Source organism: Brassica rapa, chromosome A05 (assembly GCF_000309985.2).
Source record: "Brassica rapa cultivar Chiifu-401-42 chromosome A05, CAAS_Brap_v3.01, whole genome shotgun sequence".
Lineage (NCBI taxonomy): Eukaryota > Viridiplantae > Streptophyta > Magnoliopsida > Brassicales > Brassicaceae > Brassica > Brassica rapa.
The window spans coordinates 12,251,704-12,279,271 of record NC_024799.2 but is presented as its reverse complement, the minus strand read 5'-3'; the positions used below and the strand labels follow the sequence as shown (position 1 = coordinate 12,279,271).

The 27,568-nt window shown below is 31.3% G+C and overlaps 2 protein-coding genes and 1 long non-coding RNA gene across 3 annotated transcripts; 2 read left to right on the top strand and 1 right to left on the bottom strand.

Annotated features, from left to right (window-relative positions):
• Positions 1-4,378: 4,378 nt before the first annotated feature.
• Positions 4,379-8,712, bottom strand: LOC117134168. The gene is made up of 2 exons (XR_004458341.1): positions 8,481-8,712; positions 4,379-8,377 (listed from the first exon to the last, which is right to left on the bottom strand). It is a non-coding gene; the product is annotated as an uncharacterized LOC117134168 (long non-coding RNA).
• Positions 8,713-10,634: 1,922 nt separating this feature from the next.
• On the top strand, positions 10,635-11,888 carry LOC103854355 (probable ADP,ATP carrier protein At5g56450). The gene is made up of 2 exons (XM_009131295.2): positions 10,635-11,088; positions 11,803-11,888. Exons 1-2 carry the CDS (start codon positions 10,635-10,637, stop codon positions 11,886-11,888), a joined length of 540 nt encoding a protein of 179 aa, XP_009129543.2.
• An 8,106-nt stretch (positions 11,889-19,994) lies between these two features.
• Positions 19,995-21,805, top strand: LOC103849553. Its single transcript, XM_009126316.2, has 3 exons — positions 19,995-21,356; positions 21,438-21,714; positions 21,786-21,805. Exons 1-3 carry the CDS (start codon positions 19,995-19,997, stop codon positions 21,803-21,805), a joined length of 1,659 nt encoding a protein of 552 aa, XP_009124564.1.
• Positions 21,806-27,568: the final 5,763 nt, after the last annotated feature.

Here is a 27,568-nt window from a genome sequence, read left to right as displayed (position 1 = left end):
TATTTAAAAAATTCATGTAATTAATATTTTTAAATATATAATTTTTATTTAAAAATTCAGGTACTCATTTGGTTCTCGGTTCGGTTTCAATTTTTCGGTCATATATTTATGATTTGCTATATTATTTATGCAATTCAATTCAATTTTGGTTTTTCAGCTTGGTACGGTTTGGTCCGTGGTTTTGGATAAATGTGCTCAAACTTATACACTATCTTATATAGAAATTCGTTTACAATATATTTAATTACAAAAACAAACCCGCGCTTTCCAAGCGCGGATCAAAATCTAGTTAAGCTATTAATTTTGCAAAATAACAACATTCCTTTTAATATGGAAGTTGAGAGATATTGTTGATTAAACATACAATTTGGGTATCGTGATTTCTGCATATATCATGTATCCGTTTCAATAACTAAATTATAGCAACTGAAGTTTGTTTAAACGTTTTATGAAGGATTTTTTAAATTAAAGGATTTTCTGCTGTTTAATTAAAAAAAAATCAAAAATACAGAATTTAATTAAAAGCATATGTTTTAAATAAATCAGTGGCAGTGGTGTGTAATTACTTTCAAAAAAGAAGGGCACCTCAAAAAAAAGTCTTCAATTACTAATTACAAAATTATTTAAAAATATTTATATTCAATTTATGACAATTGAGATCTTATTGTAATCTTTTTCAAGAGACTTGTTAGAATTTTTTAAAAAAAATTTAAAAATTAAAAGATATAAAAGATATTATGATTAAAGTAGTTAAAAATATTATATATATTAGCATTAGTGATATACATTTAATAGAAAATTTAAATGATGGTCCAAATAAAAATATCACTCATCAAAAAATTATGATTTTTATTTTATTAGAAATTTTTTTTGAAAAAATTAAAATAGAAATAAATATTTATTTCTAACAAAATCTTTAAAAATTATTAGTAAATGTATTTTTGAAATTAATTAATTTCATTTTATTTAAATTTTCGTTTAGAAACCAAAACTATATTCAATTTTAATTTCTAATTATATTTTATGATAGTTTAAATTAAAACTAACTAATTTTTGAAAGTAAATTTAAAAAGATTCTAAGAATATTTTAAAAAGATTTTGTTAGAACATTTTAAATATATTCATTTGTATTTCAAATAAAAAGATAAGGATATTAAAATATATAATAATGTAGTTATGTAAAATATGATATTTTCTAGGAATTGTCCAAACTAAAAAAAAAAAAAGCACACATGAAAAGAAGTCATGACTTCTGGTTATTTAAAAAATTCATGTAATTAATATTTTTAAATATATAATTTTTATTTAAAAATTCAGGTACTCATTTGGTTCTCGGTTCGGTTTCAATTTTTCGGTCATATATTTATGATTTGCTATATTATTTATGCAATTCAATTCAATTTTGGTTTTTCAGCTTGGTACGGTTTGGTCCGTGGTTTTGGATAAATGTGCTCAAACTTATACACTATCTTATATAGAAATTCGTTTACAATATATTTAATTACAAAAACAAATCCGTGCTTTCCAAGCGCGGATCAAAATCTAGTTAAGCTATTAATTTTGCAAAATAACAACATTCCTTTTAATATGGAAGTTGAGAGATATTGTTGATTAAACATACAATTTGGGTATCGTGATTTCTGCATATATCATGTATCCGTTTCAATAACTAAATTATAGCAACTGAAGTTTGTTTAAACGTTTTATGAAGGATTTTCTAAATTAAAGGATTTTCTGCTGTTTAATTAAAAAAAAAAATCAAAAATACAGAATTTAATTAAAAGCATATGTTTTAAATAAATCAGTAGCAGTGGTGTGTAATTACTTTCAAAAAAGAAGGGCACCTCAAAAAAAAGTCTTCTGTTTTAATAGTATAGACTAGATTTTGACCCGCGCTTCGAAAGCGCGGGTATTTTGGGTTATAAACAAAATTGAATATAAATTAGTATTTGAGTTTATTGTATATTATTGTGTTATAAAGTATTATATCGAATAAGAAAAATTATATAAAATTATATAATTTATGAATTAGTTTATTTGAGATTTTATATGTACACGCTTATGTAATATTCTCTTAGGTATAAGCACTTTACCCGGCTACAAAAGAACGCTGAGAAACCAACACAAAATACAGGTTTTGGTATGGGATCGGGACAACGTACCTTTTGGATTTTTGGACCCGTGGGTCTCTGTTCGAGTCTGGATATCCAAAGTATCCTAAATGTTTAGTGGATATTATGTATACTTGGGTATTTTAGATATGTTTTCAGTAATACATATTTTAAGTTTCAGGTTCAAGTTTATGTCTATAGTTTTGAGTTTCAGGTACAAAAATTCAAAATTTTAAAAATATATTTCAGGTACTCAGAAAAAACTTTGGATATTTTTGGTTCATCGAGTAAGATTCGAGTAAAATTTTGAGTTTTTTTAGTATTTGAATATTTTCGGGTATTTATTTGATTTTTGGTATTTTTTCGTATTTTGGCTTTTTCGGCTTAGTTTGAGTATTTTTTTTGTCCTTGATACCCGAATTGATCCGACTTATATGTACCCAAATTACATATATTTTACTGGTACTTGAATTTTGGACTTTCACTGACCGGATCCAAAAGGAACTAACTTGAACCCAAACTAATTTTTCAAATATCTAGTTGGGTACAAATGTTTAGAACCCAAAGAAATCAGACTCGAAAGAAACCGATTTGTGCCCCCGAAGATCTGAATTCTTAAACATACTTCTCTCATTATATATTGAGTTAATAAAGCTTATGTTTTACTTGGAAGATTTTTGGCTGATTTAATATTATAGATTTTGAAGAATATTTTCTCTCATGTATCATTTTTTGGCTATTTTCTTAAAAAAAAATTGAATTCGTGAAATGTTATATGTGACTCTATTAAAATAGTTAATAATACATGTTGAAGAAGAAAATTTAAGACATATATTAAATTTCAGTCTGTGTTACTTTTACCAAAAAAATATAAATACAAATCTGTGCAAAATATAACATTATGTTTATGTTTGTTTTACATAAAAAGTTAATATGATATTTTTTAAAATAGGCTGAACTAAACTATTTAATTTTAAAATTATTAACCCATAAACACACAAAAAATGGCCCAAAATAAACATTGTAAACAAAGCCCAATTACACAATAAATTTTCCAGGAATGAAAAACCAAGTTACGTTATCCAAAAAGTTAACTCCGGAAAATTCTCTGTAAGCTCTCTCTCTCTCTCTCTCTGATGGGTTCTTCTCATCGATGTCAATAATCATCTAACTTAAAACCCTAAAATAAATCCAGTGTAAAACATTGATTATGTTCATCAAAGTTGTTCAATTTGAAAGAAAAAAAAGTTGTTCAATTTGTTAGTTGATCTATCCACTCAAGGTTAGTCTCTTAATCGTTATTGTTTGTTACAACTATATATTTCAATAGATTAGGTTTTCTGATCAAAATAGTTCGATTTCTCTCTCTTATTGATAGATCTTTTGTCTGGGAGAGTAGTTCAGCCATCGCCTTCACCGATCATTGACATGCAATCAAATAAAGTAATTCATAAAGTTTTTTTTTTTTGTTAAACATTCAGCTAAATATTGACATATCTCTTTCTATCTGTAGAGCGGCCATCATCTTAGTGTACAATGAGATGCAGATTACAAATCAAATTTCCCTCTTGAGAGAGAACAAACCCGTAAAAGTAGTCAAATTCGATCAATTAGTAATCAAATTTCCCTCTTCCTCTACGTTCAGCGGTATGAACACTGGTCAGGACCAAGATGGCCACATCAAAATATGAATATAAGTTTTAGCTATTTTATTAAATATGATAGAATGATATGTTATTGACATCAGAATGATAAAACTTGTTTTCTTCTGGATAGTTTGACTCTTTATAGGTATTTTTTGAATAATTAATAAGATCTATATTCAAGCAATTGCCTTTATGTTATTTAGGTATTTTGTTTCATTGACCTGAAGCTAATCGTGACTTTACTTGTCAACAAATCAAACGTGATAAACAAATACTTATTTACTCAAACGCAAAGGTCAGTATTCCATATTATAATAATTGTATAATTCATATTTGAAACACTAATTTGTCTATTTCATTATACAGTGTAAATTGCGAGATCATTCTAACATATAATTGTAACTGTATTTGTTGGGACAGGTCTAAAGATGTGTTGATTTAAGTATACTAACCTTTCCAATTTATGAATGTGTTCAACATTTGAAAGATAAGTGTATCTATTTGGGATGCCATGCTTTTGCATATATGACTGAGGTAACTGAAACATAATTATACTTTTGTCTAATTTAAATTTACAGGTTATTTATATGGTCTATATAAAACAAAGAACGACTGATCAGAAACAAACAAATTCAGTAGCAAAAAAATTATTAATTTTACAACATTTTACATGAGTAGTATAATGTCTAAAAGATTTAACTTATGCATTGTTGTGTTTCCGTTTAAAAGAACCTCAATATATGATATAAATAGAATCTATGGGTGAAAATAACGTTTTTGGTCCATACCGCTTCTATGGGTGAAAGTAACATGTCATCGTTTTGGAAGTCAGATGACTTGATGACTGTCTGATTGATGAAAGTAATCTTGTGCATGTTTTTTGTTGGTCGGTAATGTTTTTCAGCATGACTCACTTGGAAGTCTTAACAGTTTTCCACTCACCTTACACTGCATTCTTCCCCCCAAAGACTTCATGTAATTTCTTCTAACAGGTAGCTTGGATCAAGCCCTGCAAGATAATATAGAAAATAACGTAGACTTTAATTCAATATCTCATTATAAAAAACATTTACCAAATCGAGAAAAATAAAACGATATATTCAAAATCACGTTTTAGTTTCTTTGATTTCTAATTGCGATACAATAACAACAAAATACTCTTTAAGGATGATGAATACTATATATACCTTTTTATCTACAATATGATTCCAAACTCTTACCAAACCCGACAATAAACCCGGAAATTGATGGTTTCCAGGTATATAGCACTTTCACTTGGATCAACCATGTCCATTTCCATGGCCTAAGCTCATCAAGGTACGAACACTTATTTTTAGAAGACATGTTAGTATTATTCGCAGAAAAAAAACTTGATTGCTTTGAGCTTTAGATATAGTATATATAAGATTCGCGAAGGCAGATATAATAGCATATTCCCATTTTAAACAGTTAGAGAATATATTTTGTGATAAATACATATCTCGAGTATCAAGTTATGGAAATATAGATCTTGTGAATCAGCATATTCGACAGTTAGTTAGAAACTCTGAGATCTTTTGTTTAAATTTAATGCAAAAATTGATTTGTGGAAGATTTGGTATATAACGATAGGCTCCTAGTTTTGTGTTTAGTATATCAATGTTCACGATATTTTATTTTACCGTTTATTATTTGTTTGTTAATGATTTGAAAAAAAAATACAATAGCTGAAACTGTATTCTGAATAGCTGTAAAAGAAATCGGTAAAATAATACTTTTAATTTCATGTCCTTTATTTTAATTTTAAAATCACGCCGGCTTTAATTCGTTACTTATCCGTAAAATTAGTTGTATGGTTGGATTTCATGTAATATGAGGGGAAACTAAATTAAAATAAATATATTTCGGATTTAGGACTTGTGAATTAGGGCTTGTTATGTTATGATCATATATGTTAGGAATTCATGAATACCAAAATATTTTCGTAAATCATGCATTATGTATGTATATATTACATGTCAAATTTGAAAACATTCTAATGTTGAATCCGATATGATATTAGACAAAGATGGTGTGAGTTTGAATACATAAATCCCATGAGAATATAGATTTCGACTCTCTAACTCAATACACTATTCCAATACATAAGACCCACATGATGACCTACTTTAGCAGAGAAAAGTAATCTTCTTTTTCTTTTAATATATAAGAGAAATAATTAATTAGTTATTGTTCGATAGTTGAAAGGGATAAGAGAAATAAGAAAATCAATGGTTTGTTTAAAGTAAATGATTTTTATGGACATAAAATCATAAATAGAATTTAAAAGGAAAAATTGGACGACTGGTTTTCAAGGAACGAGTATGAATTCCACACTCGTTAATTTTAAGCCCAAACCAAACCATTTTATCATAATTTTATAAACTAGATTTTGACCCGCGCTTTGGAAGCGCGGGATATATAACGATGAAAAATTTCATTAACAACATTATAAATGTTTTTTAGATTTGTAAAAAAATTCTATTTAAAATCAACCCTTTTAAACCGGATCTAGACCCAAATGTGAACCAGTAAATCCATATCTAACCAATTTTGGTTTTAATAAACATTCATTATTTTATAACCCTATAAAACTAAAAAAAATGCTGGCACCCGAAGCCAACCAGTTGAACCAATAGGTGACTGATGTGTAATCCAATTTGAATTTTCTTATGGTATTTGATTTAAACTGTTATTTTAAAATTTTAAAAATTAATTTCAATATTTGCATAGATATTTAAATACTTATTAATTTTAATCTTATTGTATTTTTATTATGTCGTAACTCCAACTTGTTAAAAAATTGTTTAAATGTTCTATTTATATTTTAGCAATATAAATAAAATTGATTTAATTTTTTTATTTATTTTTTAAACATGATTTTTGTAGTTTAATATTGATATGTGTATTTATATAAAATGAAATAAATTATTGACCAATGGCTCACCCGCGATCAGCACAATAACCCAATGACCAAAAATGGTGTTTGATGTATATGTCGGGTTTAAAAAAAGTTGATTTGAACATATTTTATTTTTTTATTTTCTTATAATATCATTTATTAAATTTTAACAAAAAGATATATGATTTATATATTAATTCTATGTATTGATCATATCCCAAAAGTTAATATGTTTGTTTGTTGCTTCTAATGAATATGGTATAATCGAGGATTAGGTATAAACAAATACTTATATTCTTAGGGTTAATTAATCTACACTTACTGTTAGACTTGAGCGATGAAGTTTTAGAGTGAGATGGAGTTTAAGATTTTAATGAATATATATATATATTTAAAATTCAAAGTAAAAAAATTAAAATAGTTTAAAATGACTTTTCGAAATTTCAGAACAAAATTTACCTAGTTATTTTAAATAGTATAAGGTTGTAGTCAATTTTAAACACAAGTTGGATCCAATTTTTTTATTCTATCTTAATAATATTGATTTTGACACCCATTTCCCATTATGGAATTAATTTTTGTTTGACAAAAAAATTAATTAAAATTAAAATGTGTACATACTTTATATATTTAATTTTTTCAGTGTCCGTATTACAAAGGTATATAAATATTGACTTATTTATTATCATATTTGTTATAATAATACCATGTATTTTCTGAAAGTGAGATTAATTGTTGAATTTGAAATAACTTATATATTATAAATTTTAAAATTAGTGTTTTTTCCGCCAACCCAAAAATATGAAGACTTAAATTTTTGATTTTTTTTTTAATTTAACGAAATCTTTTGTTTGTCTAAAAATATGTAACCGTTTTGTATTGTAATTCAGTTAATACTATACGGTCATTAAATTAAAGCTGGCTGATTGCAAATGTTTTGAAATATATTTTGTTTACTTATTGTTTGTTAAGATATTGTGTATATATATATTTTTTACTTATTGTTTGTTAAGATATTGTGTAAATAGTATTAATGCTAAAAGTATCGCCACACTAAAGAGATTCTAAATAATGTTGATTCGGCAATATGTTTGATCTGAGATTTAGTATTCTGTTTTAAATAGTTTTTATAAAATTGATTATATGGTGTTATTACTGCAAGAATATTTGTTAAATAGTTAAACCAGATTTCTCTTTAGTTTTAAATTGAAAAGATTTCGCCTATATTCTACCAAATACTTAAATAGATACCAAGAAGAATACTGGATATTTATACGACAAATTTTCTATATATCCTCTATCATATATGTTGTGGAGTTATTGAGAAGTGTTCTTGGATATCAATACAATATCATAGAAGTGTTATTGGTTAAAATGTTATTATATAGATATTCAGGATTGGCCCTGAGAATTTGCGAGTATGTAGATGTATCTATGTAAAAAAAAATTTATCCGGCTATCAAATTTTGATATTAGCTATAACCGGCTATCAAAACAATATAACAATATGAGGAGTAAGTCTTTTAGATGGTGATATATAAAAAAATATTGAATCATCTCAACCTTGCAAGAACAAATACAACATTAGCATTATAGATGATGGAAACGCACAAAAGCTTTTTTTAAGTGGCCAAAACGATTACGTTGGCTCTGCTGTGTCCCATTTTGTCTCCCACAATGTATAAGCGATGAATTAGCCACTTGCCAACACAACACAGAGAAGAAAACAAAAGGACCAAATCATAAAAAGAATATTGGGAAAAGTGAGTAATAATAAATGTAGACTGACGAAAGGAGAGATACCTTTTGTTGTTAAAAATCTTCAGTACCCGAAGTGTTAGAAAAGTCATCGAGTGTGGACATTGCATAATCACAGCTTTGTTGATAAAGATCATTGACACTGAAGCACTGAAATAGTGAAATATGGAACAGGTGCGAGTAAATTGCATTTCAACTAACAATACGTTTATCAACAAAAGAAACCAAGTCACTCGAATCAAGAACAAAACCATAAAATGAGATCTTAGCAAAATCAAGTGGTAGGGTTTCCCAAAAAAAAAACTCAATTCGGGCAAAGAAGTATATTCCTAGTCGTTGGCTTTCCTTCATCTCGATTGATTCACCTCCTCTCCTGGCCTGAGAATCAGCAGCGACCATGACACCTTAGAAGAAAAAAGCGAGTGTATATACTATTAAACTAATGAGAACTGATGTCACTTACTCAAAACATAAACTAAAATCTCAAATATGTAACTCTGAAATAGTATTATGCATCCTAATATGTGTTTTACTATATACAACCGAAGTATACATTGTTTGATATTTAAGTTTAACATCAAACAAATCCCGCGCTTTAAAAGCGCGGGTCAATATCTAGTATAAACTAATACAAATCCCGCGCTTTAAACTTCTGCAGCCAAAGTTGTGAATGTTACTTATTAATTAGTCTTTCAGTGACATCATCCCAATCTAGTTTATAATTCGGTAGAATACAATAATAATAAAAAGTAACTCTACATACGTAAACATTTATATATTGCATGCTGATAAACTTTGTATATAAATAAGATTCTACAATTTATACCTTGTTAATTTTATAGACGATAATACAGTCAGATATATATATATATATAATATGTTTTCTTATTTTTAATTTTGTTCCTTGTCATACGCGGGTCAAGAAAACGAAAAAGAGTATCCTATATCTTATGGGTAGATATAGCTAGTATCTAACTATTGGAACATGTTTTTTTTTATTAACCAGTCTAGTATCTAACTATTGGAACATATGGGTTTTCATATTAACCAGAAGGTGTAGGGCCTTCAATCCAAATATTCCTTAGGTTAGGAGTACCTGAAGTTGCTAATGCAAGATATGGCATCAAGCCTCTTTCTCAACAGAAACCGAATTATAGACACAATATATCTATTATCTAATTTAAGCACTAAGTCATTAATTCAACTCACGTTGATACTATTGGAATACTTGTACGTTATTGGAATATTTGTACGTTTAAGGTTTGTGTCGAAGTACCACAACTTATATATATGAAAATACAAAATACTACAGATTGTACATCTAAAAAACTTAGGTATATATAAATTACTTTAAAATATTTAAATTATATCAGCATTTAAATTTCTTAATTTTAGACAAACCAAACTTTTCTTCTCAAGTACGTTAGTACGACACAATAACTTAACTTGCATCTTACGATTATACGTTCTCATATATAAAGAGGATTAGAATATGAGAAGGGAGAGGATTATATGACAATGTTTTAATCATTTCGGATTACTATACGTACGTGCATCATCATTAATGGACAATGGTTGATGTTATTAATACTGAAAATAATGAACCAAATCTAAGAATCTTCCTAGATGAAAATGCAGTCCACCAACTCCAAGTATCAACTTGAACCATATATACCCATACATAAATTTAGTAAATTATGGCAAGCATTGCACCATATTTCTGTGCTTCCTCTTTTTCTTTCTAATTGGAGATTAATGTTAAGCTAAATTAACATGCACCTTCTTTGTAAAAGACTTTGCAGCACACAAACATGAAAAACAGATATATGTATTTCTAATCATAAAATATCTGACTGGAGACAATATATAAGACTTCTAAAACTAAAGAATTACTGTAATTTTATTTTATATACTTCTGGAAGACTGTGTAGAGATGTGTAGTAACATGATAAGGATAACCACCGACTTTACAATCGATCTAGGTGATCATTTCTCAAGTTCTTGCGTCAATCCTACGCATTAATCAGGTAATATAATGTTGGAAGGTTGGTTGAACATAGTTGATAGGAAGTTTATCTATTCTTTTTTCCTTTTTGATTCTATAAACCGTCGCTTGGGTTTTCGAGTCCCTTCCCTCACCTTTTCTCTTCATGGACGGAGTTCTTCAGAATATCTCCGACGTGTTGGGTTCCTGAGATAATGCCAGATCGAACCAAATCGAGACCAACCCACGTCGGCATTTCACTAAAGTTTCGATTTTTATCTGAGGATCTCTACAGAGGCCTTCTCCGAAACAGCAGCACCTCTCGAGAGAAGAATCATCATCTCTTCTCTGAGGGGTTGTACTTTGGTGGGTTTGATACGGTTAAGGAGGTTTTGTCTGAGGAGGATAAAGAGCTGGCGTTGTGGGTGAGATGGGTTTTGGCTCAGGGTGTGACTACTTTTGCTGGTTTGGCTTCTCACCCGTTGGATACGGTTAGGAGGAGGATCATGATGCAGTCTGGGATTGAGAATCCCATGTATAGGAGTGAAGGGTTGGCTTCTTTTTACCGTGGAGCGCTTTCGAATATGTTTAGGAGTATTGGTTCGGCTGCAATCTTGGTTTTGTATGATGAAGTGAAGAAGTTCTTGAATTGGAGAGGGGATCTAAGAGGTAAGCTCTTATGAATCCAAGTTAGAAGTCAGGAGAAAGAATGATTTTATTTGTTTTGATTCTTTTCTTTCTTGTGTGTATGAGGAGGAAACAAAAGGAACGAATGCATTTTGTAAATAAAAGAGCAGGAACAAACTGGAATTTCCTCCTGACTTTTAACCTCAACCTCAATATGTCTTTCACGACTGGTTTTCAAAATGTCGTTTAGTACAAAATTGGACGACTGGTTTTTAAAAATTTGTCAAACAAAAATATATCTTCTGTTTTAATAGTATTGATTATACATCAAATGGTTTGGTTTGGGCTTAAAATTAACGACTGGTTTGGGGTTGAACAAAATTGGATATCATAATTGGTTTGTATTTGAGCCAAATTAGATATCACTGAGGAATAAGAAACATTATGCGTCATTAATCAGACCATTTTTCAATTATACAGAATACAACAGAATTAATCTAATTTGCCATGGTCACCTACCATTTCACGCTTAATCGGTCAATTAGTCAGCTTTATGCCCTATTTTTTGAACATAGTGTTTGACGATAAAATAATAATTTCAAACATTAAAGGAATAAATAAAAAAAATAACCTCAATAAAATAAGACATTAAACCAGAACTGATAAAATATCCAAATTTGAAGAGCCATATCAAATGCAAAACAACCACCACGTCACTTAGACAACGCTGATGATTTCTTCGTTTTCTTCATGCAGGGACGAGAGAGGAGATAGGCAGATGTGACTGCCGCGGTTGCAGAGATTGTAAGCGGCTAGGAACTGCAGGGAAAGAGAGACGGTAACCAGTGGATCACTACAAGAAGACGGGAAATTAGGGTTTGTTCGACGCCGGCGTCTGAGATGAAGTGGATAACATATCGAATAAGAGCAGAAGAATCACATAAAATTTTGAAAATAAAACAAAGAAGAGAAGTACCAGATTGAGATTTGCTCTTATACAATGAAAGTTTGAATATTTTCTTATCTTACTTAACGTGTGATTACAAGTGTTTATATACACAGACTAGATACAATCAGCTAATATCTTCCTAGATTACAAGAGAGCATATCTGAACTAAGAGCCTATATGAACTATAAACTGAATAAGAATATTGAGTGGCATATTCTCTCATGTGCGGCTGTGGAGGGTTCTGATTATGAGGTTAGTCCCTCCGAGTAGATATACTCGGACCCGGAGACTGAAAATGATTACATGGTGTTCTGTGTCGGAGAAATTTGCCATGGCGTGAAAGATTGAGAGGCGAAAGATGCATTCGGGTGGATGACATGTTAGCTTTATTTTTATTTTCTCTACAATTTTAGAAAATGCTCTGATTAAAAACTTAAACAAATCAACTAATGGCCCACTTATGTAACCAATGGAACTGATATTGTGTAAATTTTGCGATTGTTTTAAACACTGTATTATGCTTGGACATTAAAAATTTTGGAAATTTTTTTAAGTATTTTTATAATTCCAAATTTGATACTTATATTTTACAGACAACTTGAAAGTGTCATAATAAAGTCTACAAATAAAAAAATTACATTTTTTTGGGAAAAAAACAATATCTCTGTTTCTAAAGCCACAACATCAACTGAAACAACATAAATCAACATGTTATCACAATCCTTTAAAGTTTATGATTTTTTTTCATATCTCATCCTCTTATTATTTGAAAAATATATTTACACCATATTTAGTCTATAAATATTTTTAATAAACAATTATAGACTTTCTTCTTAAATAAATTGTGTAATTTTTAAAGGTAGAAAAGTTGTTTCAACATGGTCTTTAACAAATACTAAAATTAATTAATTAGGTTATATAAATATATTTATTTATATATTTTTAAAACTTGAATTTTATTTTAAACAAAACAAAAATAAGATAATCAGTATTATCATCAACATGTATGTTACATATTTTATTTTATTTTTAAAAAATTTTAAATTTATATATGCTATATTTTTAATTAAAATGTAAATAAATTGACTTGAAATGAATCTTAAATGTATTTATCATATTTTGTAATTTACATACATTGAATCAATTGAAAAGATTACGAAAATTCATTTAATGTTTCCTATTAAAATACATAATAACATAATTTGTTATAAATCAATAAATGTTATTATACTAATATAAATATATATGATTTTTTGTTTTCAATTGAAAAGAAATAATATGATGAATAATGTTATTTAGTCGAAATTTATAGTATAGTAACTTTTAACGTTATATATATATATATATAAAATAGGAATTGCTTTATAATAAAATCATAATACCTAATAAATTTTGTGATTCCATCCTTATAAAAAACATAAAATCACGCCCAAAACAATCTAATTTAAAATAACCAAAGAAAAGACAAATATCTAAAAAACACAGACCCTCTAATGTAATTATATATCACTTTGTTATATAATACACATACAACTATAATTTACAAAATATACGTCAATACATTACACAATTACACGTAGAGCATATCCTACACGTAAAGCATATTTCGCGCGTTGCACGGACCGATCCTAGTATATTATATTTTTATTGTTTCTTCGTTCTATACTAATGTATATTTTTTTCTCTTGTAAGTACAACACATAAATGACAAACTGTTTGATAAAAACTAGATTTTGACCCGCGCGCTCGCGCATATGTATTTTTCAAAAATATGTTGCTATTTGTTTTTATGTCAATATTAGGGCTAGATAAAAAAAATCCAAGTCTGAAGAACCGAACCGATCCCAATCCGAAAGAGTAGTACCAAAACCGAACAGAAATTTCTTAAATATCCAAATTATTCAAAATTTCGATGTTTAGAGATTCGAAACTGAATCTGATCTGAACCGAAGTATTTCAGATACTCAAATGTATCCGAAAAAGGTTTAAATACTTATACATGTAAACTATTTTTAGATTTAATGTATATAAAAACATCCAGAATACATATGATACTTTTAAGTTGGTTTAAATACTTGAAAATATCTACAATTAGTCAAAAATAAATATCTAAAATAGTTAAAGTATACTCAAAACTCCAAAAATATTTAAAATAATTATTTATTCTCAATCCAAATCTTTAAAACAAACCAATTTATATGTTAAGTTTAGGTATTCTAACATAAGTTAATCAAATTCATATGTGATATTTTATTTTGTTTATAGAATTTGAGAAATTTAAAGTATATAATGAAGTTAATTTTTTTAAAAATAATTTAAATAGGTTATCTGAATCCGAACCCGCAAAGATGAAAAGAATTCGAACCAAAATTTAGAAATATTTGAATGTGTCTGAAATCTTTGACCCCGGAAACAAATCCAAACCAAATCCGAATGGATACCCGAAAGCCCACCCCTAGTCACTATTATATATCATATATATATCATCGTATAATTAATCGTATTTTATATGTACCATCATATAAGTAATCATATAATTAATAGTATTTTATATGTATCATCATATAAATAATAATATATAATATTTTTAAAATTTAGTGTGAAATATAAAAACCATAATTTAAGTTGGTATATGAAATTGAGCTTTTAATTGTATTTTTATATATATATTGAAACTATTATTTTAATAATGGTTATTGGAAAATATTTTAGTAAAAATAAAATTTTGAATATATGTATTATTTAAATCAGTTTTTAATATAAATCAACTTTAAATTATTATTTTGATTTGAAATAAGTTGAAATTTTATTTTATGATTATTTTAGACAAAAAAATGCTTTTAGGTAATTAGATTAATCAATTTACGGATATTTTAAAGTTGGCTCAAATAGATAGTTTATCATAATATAATGGACTTCCAATTTTTATTATTAACATAAATCTATTACTTTTTTCTTAATATACTGCTATTCATATTTCCAAACAATATTATATTTTTTATATTACTATTCATGTTTACAAACAATTTTTTTTAAACTGCTATCCATGTTTCCAAACAAATTTCATTAATTCAAGTTTCCAAATAATCTCAATGTCTACTTAAGTTTTAAGGGTTAATTTGCCAAATAGCCAATTTTGGAGGCAAAATGAAGAATATAGCCATGATTTTGACATTATTAAGCCACTAACAATTTTTTCCAAGTTTCATTCGGTTTTATCCTTTTTCATAACAAGTTGCAGGTGAAAGAAGAAAGAAGTGATGACGTTGATGGTGAAAAATATGTGGACCTAAAAGATCAAGACTGTAGTTGGTAAGAAAATCAATGGTGCTCAACAATGGAGGATGGATGGTGGTGGTTACGCAGCAGCAATGGACGGAACATGTGGTGATGGTTACAACGACGGTGTGAAAACTATGGTGGTAGTGATTATGGAGAATGAAGCGGACTTGGATACATGAAAAAGGTGATCTTTCATAATAGAGATTACTATGGTTGTGGTGGTGTTTGTGGTGATCACCGATATAATTAATGTGGTTGAAGAAAGAGACATTATAAATAGAATGGAACATATCAAATAGTCTAGTACATATTGTTCAAATTTTGAAATGTATATGATTGTAAGGAAATAAGTAATGCTTACCCCCAACGTTAACCCAAATCTTCTATAAACTAAATCCAAAATACTAATCACTAAACCCTAAAAAAGAAAATATAAACCCTAACCTAAAAATCAAAATATGCACATAGTACATAATGTGAAGCAAAATCAAAATAGAATAGTAACAAACAAAATAGCATAGTACATGGAAAAATGTAATGCTTACCCAACGTCAACCCAAACCTCCTATAAACTAAACCTAAAACACTAATCATTAAACCAAAAATAAAATATAATCCCTAATCCAAATATCAATAGTATGGAAAAAACTGAATGGTATGGAACAAACTGAATGGTGTGGAATAACTAAATAAAATAGTATTACGGATTTCGTGGCGGTGATGAGAAAACAGTTGTTCTGGCTATAAAAGAATCGGTGTTCGTGGAAATAGAAGAGGCAATGGTTTTCCATAACAGAGGTGGTGTTGCCATGATGAAGATTATGATGGCGAAGAATGATAGTAATAGAGTAGGTGATAATAATTAGCGAAGAAGAAGGTTGTAGTTTTTTTTTTTTATAACACTGAAATATCATTGTTCTCCATACAATAGAGACATAGGTTCGAACGAACCCATTAAACCGGAAAGCTTAAGAAACAAGAAAAACAAGAGAGGAGAAAAAAACAAATACCAGTAGGCACCAAATGATATAAGGCATGTCCTAGGTGATTCCACCCAAAAAAACATTACTTGGCTTGCGCTTCTAGTGCCAGGAGATGGTGAAGCCACACAGGAGCATTGTATGCAATATAAGATTGATGTCGATGGTCTGGAGTCACACTTACTGCGATTGCTTCAGCAGCTTCATTTCTACTTGGCCGACGATGATCTAAACTCCACATCTCAATCTCCGAGAGATAGCTTTGAATAGTATGAATGATCCTTGAGAACTGGGGAAATAACGTTGCATTTGTTAGGATTTCCATAGGTAAGAAAGTTGTAGTTTACCGGAACGTAAGGAATATGACAAATCTGGTGCATAATGATCTAGTTAGGGGAGTACCGAAGCTCCGATTTGATGACAAGATGGTGTGTGGAGCCTGCAATCAGGGAAAGCAAGTAAAAGTCCAACACAAGAAGGTTCCAGATGTACAAGCTTCAGCACCACTTGATCTAATCCATATGGATCTCATGGGGCCAATGCAGAAAGAGAGCATTGGAGGCAAGAAGTATGTGTTTGTGCTAGTAGATGACTACACTCGATTCACTTGGGTTCGATTCATCAGAGAGAATTCGGAAACTGTGGAAAGCTTCAAGATTCTGGCCCTTCAACTCATAAATGAAAGAGGAGGAATCAAGAAGATACGCAGTGATCATGGTGGAGAATTCGAGAATGGAGTTATGATGGAATTCTGTGAACAAAAGGGCATTAGTCATCAATTTGCAGCACCAAGAACTCCGCAACATAATGGAGTAGTTGAACGGAAGAACATGACTCTACAGGAGATGGCTCGTGCAATGATTCATGGAAACAAGATACCTCAGAGATTCTGGGCAGAGGCATTGAGTACTGCATGCTACATCATTAACCGAGTTTATGTTCGAAAAGGGACCACAAAAACTCCTTATGAAATGTGGAATGGAAAAACACCTAACATTGGTTATTTTCATGTTTTTGGTTGCAGGTGTTACATCCTCAATGACAAGGACTACCTTGGAAAATTCGACTCCAGAAGTGATGAGGGAATCTTTCTGGGTTATTCAGGAACTAGCACAGCTTACCGAGTCTACAACAAGAGATCTGCAGTCATCGTGGAATCCGTGAATGTGGTGTTTGATGACATGACATCTGTAACTTGGGAGCAGTGGGAGTCAGACGAAGATACTGAAAAAGAGAAAAACCGGGTCAGTGACAAAGCACCTGAAGAGAGCGAGACAGAAGGGGCTGTGATTGAGCCAGAAGTTTCAGTTCATCAACAAGTCATTCAGCAAGTTCATCGGAATCATTCAGTGTCAGATGTCATTAGAGGAGTTGAGGAAGGTCGCAAAACTCGTGGAAAAGTGATCAACTTCAGAGACATGGTCCAGTTTGCATGTTTTGTCTCTGTTGTCGAACCTAAGACACATACTGAAGCACTTCGAAATGAGTATTGGATTGTTTCCATGGAGGAAGAGTTGGAACAATTCACACGCAATGATGTATGGGAATTGGTGGCTTGACCTGATGGAGTCAACATTGTTGGAACCAAGTGGATCTTCAAAAACAAAACAGATGAACATGGAGAAGTGGTTCGCAACAAGGCACGACTTGTAGCACAAGGTTACTCACAAATCGAAGGAGTTGATTTTGAAGAGACCTTTGCTCCAGTTGCAAGATTGGAATCCATACGGTTATTTCTGGGGATGGCATGTATTCTAAACTTCAAAGTTTATCAAATGGATGTGAAGAGTGCCTTCTTAAATGGAATACTGCAAGAAGAAGTGTATGTAGAACAACCAAAAGGATTTGAGGATCCAATCCATAACAATCATGTGTACCGACTGAAGAAAGCTTTGTATGGATTGAAGCAGGCACCTCGGGCTTGGTATGAGAGACTTACTGGATTTCTTGTGAACAGTGGTTACGTCAGAGGAAGTGTGGACAAGACCTTGTTCTTCATGGAAAAACAGATGGACATAATTGTTGTTCAAATCTATGTGGATGACATAATCTTTGGAGGCACATCTCAATCAATGGTAGACGAGTTTGTGAAGAACATGACACAAGAATTTGAGATGAGTATGTGTGCTGAGCTGAAGTACTTCTTAGGGCTACAGATTGATCAATCAGAAAAAAAAGGAGTATTTATATCTCAAACCGCATATGCACAAAGTCTGGTGAAATGATTCGGACTTATGGACAGCAAGATCTCCAAAACACCTATGAGTGCCACCTTGAAACTTGCACGCGATGAAGCAGGAGAGGATGTTGACACAGAGCTTTATCGAGGAATGATTGGGAGCTTACTATATCTCACTGCTAGTAGACCGGATCTATCGTTCAGTGTTGGGGTCTGTGCGAGATATCAAGCTAAACCAAAGGTGTCTCACCTAAATGCTGTGAAGAGAATCATCAAGTATGTCAAAGGAACAAAGAACCTTGGAGTGTACTACTCAAGAAACTCGAATGAGAACTTGGTGGGCTATTGTGATGCAGACTGGGCAGGATGTGCTGATGACAGGAAAAGCACAAGTGGAGGATGTTTCTTTCTTGGAAACAATCTCATTTCATGGCTGAGTAAGAAGCAGAACTCTATATCACTTTCTACAGCAGAAGCAGAGTATATCGCTATGGGAAGTTGTTGTTCACAACTGATCTGGATGAAACAAATGTCAGCTGATTACGGAATGCACTCTGGTCCTCTTCTTGTCTACTGTGACAATAAAAGTGCAATCGATATTTCAAAGAATCCAGTTCAGCATTCGCGAACAAAGCACATTGACATCATGCATCATTTCATCAGAGAATTAGTTGAAGACAATCAGGTAGTCATCGATCATGTAGTTACTGATTCTCAATTGGCTGATATATTTACTAAATCTCTTGAATACACTCGTTTTATTACTCTGAGAAATGCAATTAGAGTGTGTAAGCTTGACCATTGAGTCAAGTTGTGCAGATGTTAGTGCAGGTACTTGCTCAGGATGTACGTATAATTCAGATTATGTTTGGACCTGAGAAACGCTGTGGAAAAGAGCTGCTTGCTGTGCCGTCAATATGTGAGGTACATGTTTCACATCAATCTGTGACCCTTCCCTAATCTTAAAAAGAGCCAGTTATGTTTCAGAAAGATGCTCAAAAAGAAAAAAAAAAGGAAAAGAAAAAAAAAAGGAAACAAGGGTGACAATATGGATTTCACAGCACGCGGATAAAGGTTGAAAACCCACATAATTAATAAAGGCAGGACAATGTGAAAGCTAGACATAAGAGGATAATCAGGTGCACCAGATCATAAAATCTTCAAAGAGTGATACGTGCAACCTGAATCAAGTGCTGAGCCAAGTCTTGCGATACTCATCCTAAAAGGTACAAAAAAATTTTGTTTGAGATCAGGATTGGCCAATTGAGAGTTTGTTAACTCGTGTTTGAGTACTGTCCTGAAAGTCTTGTGATACATGATTAATTCACAATGATACTTGAATGACTTTGGGTTTGGATGAGAGATTTTGAAAGCATAGGGCAAATAAGGAAAAAGGCTAACAAGGAAGGAACGGAGTTAAAATTTTGGAAAGGTTGATTGAGTTTCCCTCTTAAGGGAAGTTGTGAATCAGAAACCCTAAACGGTTACTGTTCAAAATCAAGAACATCTTTTTACCGTCTCTTTTGCTCTCAATCAAAAAGGCGATTTCTCGACATCTATGGTGAGAACGAAGCAGATGGCTAAACGTGATGTCGCGATTGCTTCTTCGTCACATGCAGAGGATGAATCACCCAGACCCCATCTCGCTGATGAAGGATCTGAAGCAACTCCTCCGAGAAACGAGTTACCAACAACGAACCTGCTCCCAGAGGTCACGGAGGAACTAGACGAGTTCAATACTGCACGGGAGAAGGCTCTGTCTGACGAAAGCGGAGAACAGCAAGTCTCCTCTGTCCAAGAAAAAGGTCCGATTACCCAAGATGCTACGACATCGACTGACCCAACACCGCCTAAGTCTCCATCTGCCCCACTCGACGCTACACCGTCTGAACCACCCAGATCTGAAAATCCAAATCAGGTATCTGACCCTCTGTTGCTTCTTTGCCCTGATGAAAAGATTGAGTCTGGTGACAAGGCAGGAGAACAAAGTCAGGATCAATCTGAAGCAGAGACAGAGGATGTAGTTTATCTCGGGTCATCGGCTGAAGAAATCTCTGAGAAACGAAGCAGGAAGAAGCGGGTGATGAAGAAGTTGAGATTAGGATCTTCAAAGCGACGCAAGACGAGTAAATCAGGCGCCTCTAAGTCCACATCTAAGGCACCATCGACTGATGAGTTGAGTCCTACAGTCCTGGCTCAGAATACCTCGGTTTCAAGCCGTGTTCGATCCAGGAAAGCATCGGAGAGAAGTGCTGCGGTTGAAGTATCACCAATCACCGAGAGGGTTCAGCAGTTTATGCGTAGGAACCTCATAGCCGAAAGATCAGTGGATATGACTGAGAAGGATCAGTGGGGCTATGTTGAGGTCATCGCAAAAGGTTCTATGGGAACTACCGTCTCAGCACTGGGAAACTATGTGGAAAAAGTTGTTGCTGAGTTCTACGCCAGTCTTCCTGACACAAAGGTTGAAGCAGATGCAGAGGAGATAGCAGTGCAGGTGCGTGGTCACACGTATGAGTTCTCACCAACGATGATCAACGAGGCTCTGCATGTTGAACCTCTGGATGAAGATGAGGTAGAAGAAGAGACCACTCTTGATAGCATCTCAAAGTCTGAGTTGGCTGAGTTTCTCACTGAAGGAACTCGAAAGGAATGGGACAATCTGACCACTACTGACTTGTCTCCTTGCTACGGTGCACTCATGATCATTGCTGCCTACAACTGGATCCCGTCTACACACAAAACACATGTCTCTGTTGATCGAGCACGGTTGATCTACAAGATGGCTCGAGGAATCCGAGTTGATATGGGAAGATTGATCTTCAGGCAAGTCATGAATCTTGGTGTGGTGCAGAAAAATGACTCTCGCTGGCTGATATTTCCTCGCCTAATCATGAGTGTCCTCCAGAAGCAACACCGTGTCTCTCTTCTCCCGGGTGAGAAAGCTTAGGGTCCAGTGGTCTATACGAAGGACAAGAGGGTTGGTGAGATCTATGAACAGCGGCTAGCAAAAGCCAAGGGTAAGGCAAAGAAGGGAGGGGATGGAAAACTTTCCTCAAGATCAGCTCGTGTGTCACACCCTCCGCCATCATCCTCAAGTGCTCCGACTCCAAGTACCACCACAGGACCGCGACGTTTCAGTGTGCATGACCTTGGCTCTGTTTCCATCCCTCAAGGAGTGTTGACTCAGGATGATCTTCACAAGGTCTTACAGAAAACAACTCGAGCTCTTCAGGCACTGATTGACATTATTCAGGATCTGAGTCACTCTGTTGCAGGTTAGTAACGTCTTATTCTTTTGTGATTCGTGTGCTTACATTTGTTTTTTAACCCTTGTGCTCACAAACAGGGGGAGAAGATAAGGATTAAGATGAAGAAGGGCTAAGGTTATGGGGGAGCAACCTTTTCAGTTTATATATTTTATGTACTTTCCGATTGCACCATTTGCTGCAATTGTGTTTACCCTATTATTCAGACTGATCATGGCTTATGGGGGAGTATTTATGTGTGTTGTCTTGGTTAAGATGTATTAAATACTTGAACCCAACTATTAGGATAATATAAGTATGTTTTTTGGTTGCTCCATGCCTATATGAGTTTGTTCTTGTTTGTTGCGGATCCCTGTGTTGTGTGTGTGACTTCATCTTAGGTACTTGTGAGACGCAAGGATTAAAAAGGGGGAGATTGAAGATATATAGTCAAGACGAAGCTGTAGTAGTTCATGAAGCACGACATGAACTACGACATCAGATGAGGATACAAGAAGCTGGTCGAATGAGTTAATGAGCATTCAAGGAAGAATTACTGAAGGAGTCAGTTTAAAGGAAGAATTGGAGAAGAAGCAATCTAACTCAGAAGAAAGGAAGATTGGCTTATTCACTGAAGAAGAAGATATGGAAAGTTTCCATTAAATAGATTTTGTGTCTAGGGTTTCTCCTCTAAAGAATATAAAGAGGAGGCGTGGCACTGTGTTGCCGGTGAACACACAGAGAGAGTTTTTAGCAATAGGAGGTTTGCAAGTCCGAATAAGGAGAAGCAAAGCCACTAGGGGTTAAGGGTTTTAGTGGTTCATAGACTACGTGAAGTCTGTGAACGAGTGAGACTAGTCAACAAGTCAAGGTTTGTCTTGAGCTTGCTTGAAGGATTGCTTTTAAGAAGAACTTGTAGTTGCTTTTAAAAGGATTAATCTAGTCGATTTTATTGAAAAGAAATATCCCTGTGTTACTGTGTGTTCCAGTTAGTGTAGCTTGATTATCTTACATCAACACATTGTTCTCCATACAATAGAGACATAGGTTCAAAAAACTAATTTTACCTGAAATCAGATTTGATGAACCAAAATTTTTTCCAAATACCTGAAATATATTTTAAATTTTGAAAATTTATCCAAAACTATAACCGAAAACCCAAACTTGAAGGTTAAAAGAATATCTGTAACACCAGCAACATATCCGAAATACCCAAAAATACATAATCTAAACAAAATATTTCGCATACTTTGTGTACCCGATGAGTTCTCCAGTAAGATCTAGACCCAAACTGAGATCGCATGTCCAAAAACATACCCAATAGGTAATTTGCCCTGTACCTGGAACCGAACAAGACCTATATCTTTTACTCGGTTTCAGTTGATTTTTTGGATCCGGATAAAATTTTCAGACCTAAAAAAGAGTTACAAAAAAATATATACATACCAATTCTTAAATAAACTAATAACGCACAATCACAAAATACTAATTCATATCAAATTTTCTTTATAATAAAAAAACCCGCGCTTTCGAAGCGCGGGTCAAAATCTAGTAAGACATTAAACCAGAACTGATAAAATATCCAAATTTGAAGAACCATATCAAATGCAAAACAACCACCACGTCACTTAGACAACGCTGATGATTTCTTCGTTTTCTTCATGCAGGGACGAGAGAGGAGATAGGCAGATGTGACGGCCGCGGTAGCAGAGATTGTAAGCGGCTAGGAACTTCAGGGAAAGAGAGGCGGTAACCAGTGGATCGCTACAAGAAGACGGGAAATTAGGGTTTGTTTGACGCCGGCGTCTGAGATGAAGTGGATAACATATCGAAGAAGAGCAGAAGAATCACATAAAATTTTGAAAATAAAACAAAGAAGAGAAGTACCAGATTGAGATTTGCTCTGATACAATGAAAGTTTGAATATTTTCTTATCTTACTTAACGTGTGATTACAAGTGTTTATATACACAGACTAGATACAATCAGCTAATATCTTCCTAGATTACAAGAGAGCATATCTGAACTAAGAGCATATATGAACTATAAACTGAATAAGAATATTGAGTGGCATATTCTTTCATGTGCGGCTGTGGAGGGTTCTGATTATGAGGTTAGTCCCTCCGAGTAGATATACTCGGACCCGGAGACTGAAAGTGATTACATGGTGTTCTGTGTCGGAGAAATTTGCCATGGCATAAAAGATTGAGAGGCGAAAGATGCATTCGAGTGGATGACATGTTAGCTTTATTTTTATTTTCTCTACAATTTTAGAAAATCCTCTGATTAAAAACTTAAACAAATCAACTAATGGCCCACTTATGTCACCAATGGAACTTTTTTTTTTTTTACAACAAACATTTACAGACTCATATAGACTCTGTAAACCAAGAATGTAATTCTACATCCATGTGCACGACGAAAGACGGTTGTTTTGCGATTGTTTTAAATAATGTATTATGCTTGGACATTAAAAATTTTGGAAATTTCTTAAAATATTTTTATAATTCCAAATTTGATATTTATATTTTACAGACAACTTGAAAGTGTCATAATAAAGTCTACAAAAAAAAAATTACATATTTTTTTTGGAAAAAAACAATATCTCTGTTTCTAAAGCCACAACATCAATTGAAACAACATAAATCGACATGTTATCACAATCCTTTAAAGTTTATGATTTTTTTTCGTATCTCTTACTCTTATTATTTGAAAAATATATTTACACCATATTTAGTCTATAAATATTTTTAATAAACAATTATAGACTTTCTTTTTAAATAAATTGTATACTTTTTAAAGGTAGAAAAATTGTTTCAACATGGTCTTTAACAAATAATAAAATTAATTAATTAGGTTATATAAATATATTTATTTCAATATTTTTAAAACTTGAATTTTATTTAAAACAAAAAAATAAGATAATCAGTATTATCATCAACATGTATGTTACATATTTTATTTTATTTTTTAAAACTTTTAAATTTATATATGCTATATTTTTAATTAAATTTTAAATAAATTGACTTGAAATGAATCTTAAATGTATTTATCATATTTTGTAATTTACATACATTGAATCAATTGAAAAGATTACAAAAATTCATTTAATGTTTCCTATTAAAATACATAATAACATAATTTGTTATAAATCAATAAATTTTATTATACTAATATAAATATATAAGATTTTTTGTTTTCAATTGAAAAGAAATAATATGATGAATAATGTTATTTAGTCGAAATTTATAGTATAGTAACTTTTAGCGTTATATATATATAAGCAATTGCTTTATAATAAAATCATAATACCTAATAAATTTTGTGATTCCATCCTTGTAAAAAACATAAAATCATGCCAAAAACAATCTAATTTTAAATAACCAAAGAAAAGACAAATATCTAAAAAACACAGACCCTCTAATGTGATTATATATCACTTTGTTATATAATACACATACAACTATAATTTACAAAATATACGTCAATACATTACACAATTACACGTAGAGCGTATCATACACGTAAAGCATATTCCGCGCGTTGCGCGGACCGATCCTAGTATATTATATTTTTATTGTTTCTCCGATCTATACTAATGTATATTTTTTTCTCTTGTAAGTACAACACATAAATGACAAACTGTTTGATAAAAACTAGATTTTGACCCCCGCGCACTCGCGGAGATGTATTTTTCAAAATATGTTGCTATTTGTTTTTCATGTCAATATTAGGGCTAGATAAAAAAAAATCCAAATCTGAAGAACCGAACCGATCCCAATCCGAAAGAGTAGTACCAAAACCGAACAGAAATTGCTTAAATATCCAAATTATTCAAAATTTTGATGTTTAGAGATTCGAAACTGAATCTGATCTGAACCGAAGTATTTCAGATACTCAAATGTATCCGAAAAATGTTTAAATACTTATACATATAAATTATTGTTAGATTTAATGTATATAAAAATGTCCAAAATACATATGATACTTTTAAGTTGGTTTAAATACATGAAAATATCTACAAATAGTCAAAAATAAATATCTAAAATAGTTAAAGTATACTCAAAACTCCAAAAATATTTAAAAAAATTATTTATTCTCAATCCAAATATTTAAAACAAACCAATTTATATGTTAAATTTAGGTATTCTAACATATGTTATTCAAATTCATATGTGATATTTTATTTTGTTTATTGATTTTGAGAAATTTAAAGTATATAATGAATTTAAATTTTTTTTAAATAATTTAAATAGGTTATCTGAATCCGAACCCGCAAATATCTGAAAAGAATTCGAACCAAAATTTAGAAATATCTGAATGTGTCTGAAATCTTTGACCCCGGAAACAAATCCAAACCAAATCCGAATGGATACCCGAAAGCCCACCCCTAGTCACTATTATATATCATATATATATCATCGTATAATTAATCGTATTTTATATGTACCATCATATAAGTAATCATATAATTAATAGTTTTTTATATGTATCATCATATAAATAATCATATATAATATTTTTAAAATTTAATGTGAAATATAAAAACCATAATTTAAGTTGGTATATGAAATTGAGCTTTTTATTGTATTTTTATATATATTGAAACTATTATTTTAATAATGGTTATTGGAAAATATTTTAGTAAAAATAAAATTTTGAATATATGTATCTTTTAAATCAGTTTTTAATATAAATCAACTTTAAATTATTATTTTGATTTGAAATAAGTTGAAATTTTATTTTATGATTATTTTAGACAAAAAAAAATGCTTTTAGGTAATTAGATTAATCAATTTACGTATATTTTAAAGTTGGCTCAAATAGATAGTTTATCATAATATAATGGACTTCCAATTTTTATTATTAACATAAATCTATTACTTTTTTCTTAATATACTGCTATTCATATTTCCAAACAATATTATATTTTTTAATATTACTATTCATGTTTACAAACAAATTTTTTTTTTAAACTGCTATCCATGTTTCCAAACAAATTTCATTAATTAAAGTTTCCAAATAATCTCAATGTCTACTTAAGTTTTAAGGGTTAATTTGCCAAATAGCCAATTTTGGAGGCAAAATAAAGAATCTAGCCATGATTTTGACATTATTAAGTCACTAACAATTTTTTCCAAGTTTCATTCGGTTTTATTCTTTTTCATAACAAGTTGCGGGTGAAAGAAGAAAGAAGTGATGACGTTGATGGTGAAAAATATATGGACCTAAAAGATCAAGACTGTAGTTGGTAAGAAAATCAATGGTGCTCAACAATGGAGGATGGATGGCGGTGGTTACACAACAGCAATGGACGGAAGATGTGGTGATGCTTACAACGACGGTGTGAAAACTATGGTGGTAGTTATTATGGAGAATGAAGCGGATTTGGATACATGAAAAAAGGTGATCTTTCATGATAGAGATTACAATGGTTATGGTGGTGTTTGTGGTGATCACCGATATAATTAATGTGGTTGAAGAAAGAGACATTATAAATAGAATGGAACATATCAAATAGTCTAGTACATATTGTTCAAATTTTGAAATGTATATGATTGTAAGGAAATAAGTAATGTTTACCCCAACGTTTACCCAAATCTTCCATAAACTAAACCCAAAATACTAATCACTAAACCCTAAAAAAGAAAATATAAACCCTAACCTAAAAATCAAAATATGCACATAGTACATAATGTGAAGCAAAATCAAAATAGAATAGTAACAAACAAAATAGCATAGTACATGGAAAAATATAATGCTTACCCAACGTCAACCCAAACCTCTTATAAACTAAACCTAAAACACTAATCATTAAACCAAAAAGAAAATATAATCTCTAACCCAAATATCAATAGAATGGGAAAAACTGAATGGTATGGAAC

Excerpts from the sequence above, each read along its gene's own strand:
- LOC103854355 (XM_009131295.2), top strand. The coding sequence starts at position 10,635 with ATGCCAGATCGAACCAAATCGAGACCAACCCACGTCGGCATTTCACTA. Across the intron at positions 11,089-11,802 it reads TTGGAGAGGGGATCTAAGAG|GGACGAGAGAGGAGATAGGC; the intron begins GTAAGCTCTTAT and ends TTCTTCATGCAG.
- LOC103849553 (XM_009126316.2), top strand. The coding sequence starts at position 19,995 with ATGGTGAGAACGAAGCAGATGGCTAAACGTGATGTCGCGATTGCTTCT. Across the intron at positions 21,357-21,437 it reads TCCTCCAGAAGCAACACCGT|CGGCTAGCAAAAGCCAAGGG; the intron begins GTCTCTCTTCTC and ends ATCTATGAACAG. Across the intron at positions 21,715-21,785 it reads TCTGAGTCACTCTGTTGCAG|GGGGAGAAGATAAGGATTAA; the intron begins GTTAGTAACGTC and ends GCTCACAAACAG.